Genomic DNA, 4,122 nt, shown 5'->3' on the forward strand with positions numbered 1-4,122 from the left:
TTTTTTCCGAGCCGCTCCGATTACAATGAGAGTTACAACGAGAACGTGACGTCATATTTACACTAGACGGATCCTTTCTAGCCATAACCCTATTGGGCCAACTCCACCAATCAGGAGGAGACAGCCACGGACATTGCCGTTGGAAAGCGCTGGAGACGCTGTAGTACATATGCCAGGCCTGTAGATGGTGCTGTTCTCACAGAATCAGCCCATGATGCAAAGACAGTGTTAAACTGAGTGAAATGAGGAATGGCTAAAATGCATGATCTGTTTGGTATTTTGAAAAATAAAAAGTATAAATATGCCTTATATAGGTATGGTCCTACACTATATTATTCAAATATAGCATGATAGGTCCACTTTAACAATTTGCCTTGCTGCTTTTCTTATTTCTAATATGTTTACAGTTAGTGAAAAAAAAACATCAAAGCTATTTGAAAATATCAACATAAGCTTTTTTTAATTGGCCTTTTTCAAGATTTTCTAGACTATTTATCCATCAATGAATTCATTCAAATGGCAAAAGAGAATACTCAACTCCACCAAAATGCAAATGAGCTTATGACTTTTGGAGCGAGTGCTACAGTAGCTACTTTAATGTGAAGTTGGCAACACATCACAGGACAAAGTGCATTCTGTTTTCCTTGGATTTGTGCCGTAAGTGGAGCTCGCATCTGCCCGGGGCTTTTACCCATATCCACTCCAAACACAAATGGTGTCATCATCCTATAGCCATTACATTGTGTATTCAACATTTAGTTTATGATGATAAGGTAAAGCAACCCTTGTCTATTGCCACTTTAACAAGCAGCAGATGAATAATAATGTCAACATAACGCATATGTCATTTAAAGTATAAACCATACATTTCTACCTCATTGGGAAAATCGTGACGTGGATTCTTTACTGTTATTTGCCAATTTAAAAACTAGATAATAATTTAATCAACAAATGAATTAAAACAATCTTAATGGTAATAGTTGTTATCCTAAGGCTGTGAATGCATGTGTGTGTTCTCCAGTGTCCTCACTACTTTTAAGTCATTTTCTTTAAAATGACAGTGTGTTCTAGTTCTCAGGGTTTACAGCCTATGTGTGTGTGAGTGTGTTGTATATGTGTGCGAGTGTGTGTCAGATAGCAAGATGTGATCATCAGAGGCAGCTCAGCCAGGTCTCTCTGCTTCCCGCTGAGACAATTAGTTTCTGTTTGCTGTTTGCCATTTGTCACAAAAAATCCTCAGTTTCCCCAACACGGGCACTCTCATTTCCCGGCGTGGGGGTCTGAGGAAGTGGTGGCAGATGGAAACTGCTCCCCGGAATATCTTTCAGCCACGTTTAATACCAGAGAGGCTCTCCGCTCTGCTGCTGTCTGCAGGCCTCCCTGCCCCAGTTTCCCCAGAAGAAAGCTCATGTCCAGGAAGTGTTGACAGGTCAGCGGTCCACAGCAGGACGAGAATTACTTAAAGTGCCGTATGAGAAATGAACCAGAACTCAAGAGACTCCCTATGCTTCCATTTTAGAGCCGTAGGTGAAATATTTAGTGTGATATGGTGTAAAGTAAATACAGTAAAATTAGCTGCTCCATGACTAGACATTATTAAATGAGTAATAATAGTCCAAATGATTGGGATAATGCATCCACAACTGGTTTCAACTCAATGCTGCGACCCATCATTTGGAATAATTGCTTAAAAATAGTTTTAAAAATCAAACAACAATAAAAATGTAACTGTGAGACCAGGTATTCGGGTTAAAAACGTTGCCCACACTCTTGTAATATTCATTTACTTTCTGCGTGTCCTTTTTATATAACTTTAAATAGTTTTTAGGACAAACCTATTTAAAGTCCATGTTCTTCCAACTTGCAGATGCAGACAGTGAGAAGTGTGACCAGTACACAGACTGCTACAGCTGCACCGCCAACACCAACGGCTGCCAGTGGTGCTCCGGACAGTGCCTGTCTCTGGGGAGCAACTGCACCTCCGCCACGGTGAGAAAACACTGCTAACCCTGCAACTCCAACATCAAAAAAACACAGTCCTCTCTGTCTCTTAAAATACCTGAAGTTCATTGAAATGTAGGCCTAAAGGACAGTTGCACTACCGTTGTGTTCACTGCAAATGTTCAAGAAGGTCAATGGAATATGTTTACGTTTTGCTCAGAGGGAGAATGTCACCACAATTAAAAATAATTATAATAATTCAATTTGGAGTACATCAAAGAAGCCAGAAGAAAGCAAAGCGTTAATTGCACATTAGTTACATTTCTTTACAAAAGACTTGGGGTAAATATATTGTTCATTGTATTTTTCCTGACTAAAAAAACAACGCTTTCATGTTATAGGAATTAACACATGCCTTGTGTTACTATTAAGTTTAAGGCCTTGGCTAGGTATGTGGAGGACATTTCTGCAGATGTATATTTCCTTTATAATGCTATAGTTTGACCACAAAATACAAATTGGTATAACATGTATTTCTATGGTAAGAAAAGGGTTTAAAAAGTCTTCCATTTAACTTCATCTGCTCCTCACTTACAGCAGTTTAAAATGTACGATTAAAAGGCATTATTAAGTGATGGGCTCTTTGAAACACAGAGTGATGAATGTTTGGACATTATGAGTTTCTCTGCAACTCCATTAGCTTTGTCAGATTTTATCCATTTTAAATGCGATACAAAAGTACTCCCTTTCATTTCCTCCAAGAGTTATTACACCCTATAAATTGAGACGTATCAAATTTGAGTGATGATTAGATAAAGGGCTGATGAAGCACGGTCTCGTCTCCTACAGTGAATCTGATCGGTCAATCTGCGGTTAAATGGCTTCTCAGTCAAATGCAATATGATGCCAGAAGGCAGTTCATGTGTCTCGTCCAGCGCTCCTATCTGCACTCGATGTTTGATTATTAAGCGACAGTCTCTCCAGCTGTGATGACCTGGCTTTCTACTCAGATAGCTGCATGGTCAGGAAGAAAACAATCCATTTAGATACAAGAGTCTTTCTTCATGAAATCTTTCCATATGTTTCAAATGTTACTGATCTAGAATATTTAGTTGCCTTCTATTGATAATGAAACAAGACATTTATGGAGCATGAATCATATTGATTTGTTAGTTTGAGTTATTTTTCTGCTTTCTCTTCCCAGGGGGCCATAGCAGAGTTTGAAGTGTGTCCCAAAGACAACCCGTCATCGGTGTGCAACAAGAAAACCAGCTGTAAGAGCTGCGCTGTGGACCAGAACTGTCAGTGGGAGCCCCGCAACCAGGAGTGCATCTCACTGCCAGGTAACGGTGGGAATACAAACATTACTTCCCAGGCAGAGGAAATGCAAAGTATTTATAATTTTGGTGTTAGTTTCATCATCGCCTTTTTGGCCATCTATCATCACTTATGGGATCAGTTTATGCCCCAAGGCTTTTACTGGTCATTCGTACATAGCTACAGTGTAGTTATGACGATGAAAATCTTAGGTCACAGGCTACTCCAACAGTGCAACACAATAAAACAGAAAAAATAGTACATACAAAAAGAAAATAGTAAAATAGGGAAATTGTGCAATAAGAGTCTATATACAAGTGATTGGATTTAATGATAAGAGTTGGGGATGCATCACCAATAACCAAGCTTGTGTGATGATATGGTCAAATATATGGAGAGCAGTGGCGGCGCCAGGGTATGGCTGGGGTAGGCTACAGCCATACCAAGAAATGGCTTAGCCCCACCATGAAAAATGATGTTAAAGTAATCGAAATAAAGTCCGCCAACTTGCGCGGATTAAATTGCAAATAATAAAATAATAATAATATTGTAAATAAGAATTTGTTCTTAATAGATTTTCCTGGATAAATAAAGGTTCTACTACTACTACTACTATTGCACAGACAGCAGTTAGTGGATGGAGAATACTTTTGAGATTAGCGATGGAGAATACTTTTGCTGCAGTACATCTCTCTATACATCGATACAACATTACGTGTTGATAGAAATCAACACGTAATTGATAGAAATCAACACGTAATGAAATAAGACCCCACGGTTTGATGATTGATAGGCGTGTGGGCTGTCTTTCATTTTGACACACAGAACAATGGGGGCTATCCACCCTTATCCACAATGTAAAGT

General features: G+C 39.1%; 1 protein-coding gene across 1 annotated transcript in view; it reads left to right on the forward strand.

Moving 5' to 3' along the window:
• The window catches only part of LOC104951823 (attractin-like), a 14,180-nt gene that overhangs the window by 2,497 nt on the left and 7,561 nt on the right, over positions 1-4,122 (forward strand). Inside the window, exons 3-5 of the mRNA XM_010778558.1 lie at positions 1,406-1,410; positions 1,868-1,989; positions 3,146-3,284. Coding sequence (XP_010776860.1) covers positions 1,406-1,410; positions 1,868-1,989; positions 3,146-3,284 — 266 coding nt within the window. The remainder of the gene's footprint in view (positions 1-1,405; positions 1,411-1,867; positions 1,990-3,145; positions 3,285-4,122) is intronic.

The sequence above is a fragment of the Notothenia coriiceps genome, unplaced genomic scaffold, assembly GCF_000735185.1.
Source record: "Notothenia coriiceps isolate Sejong01 unplaced genomic scaffold, NC01 NC01_scaffold00000339, whole genome shotgun sequence".
In the NCBI taxonomy this organism is placed as follows: domain Eukaryota; kingdom Metazoa; phylum Chordata; class Actinopteri; order Perciformes; family Nototheniidae; genus Notothenia; species Notothenia coriiceps.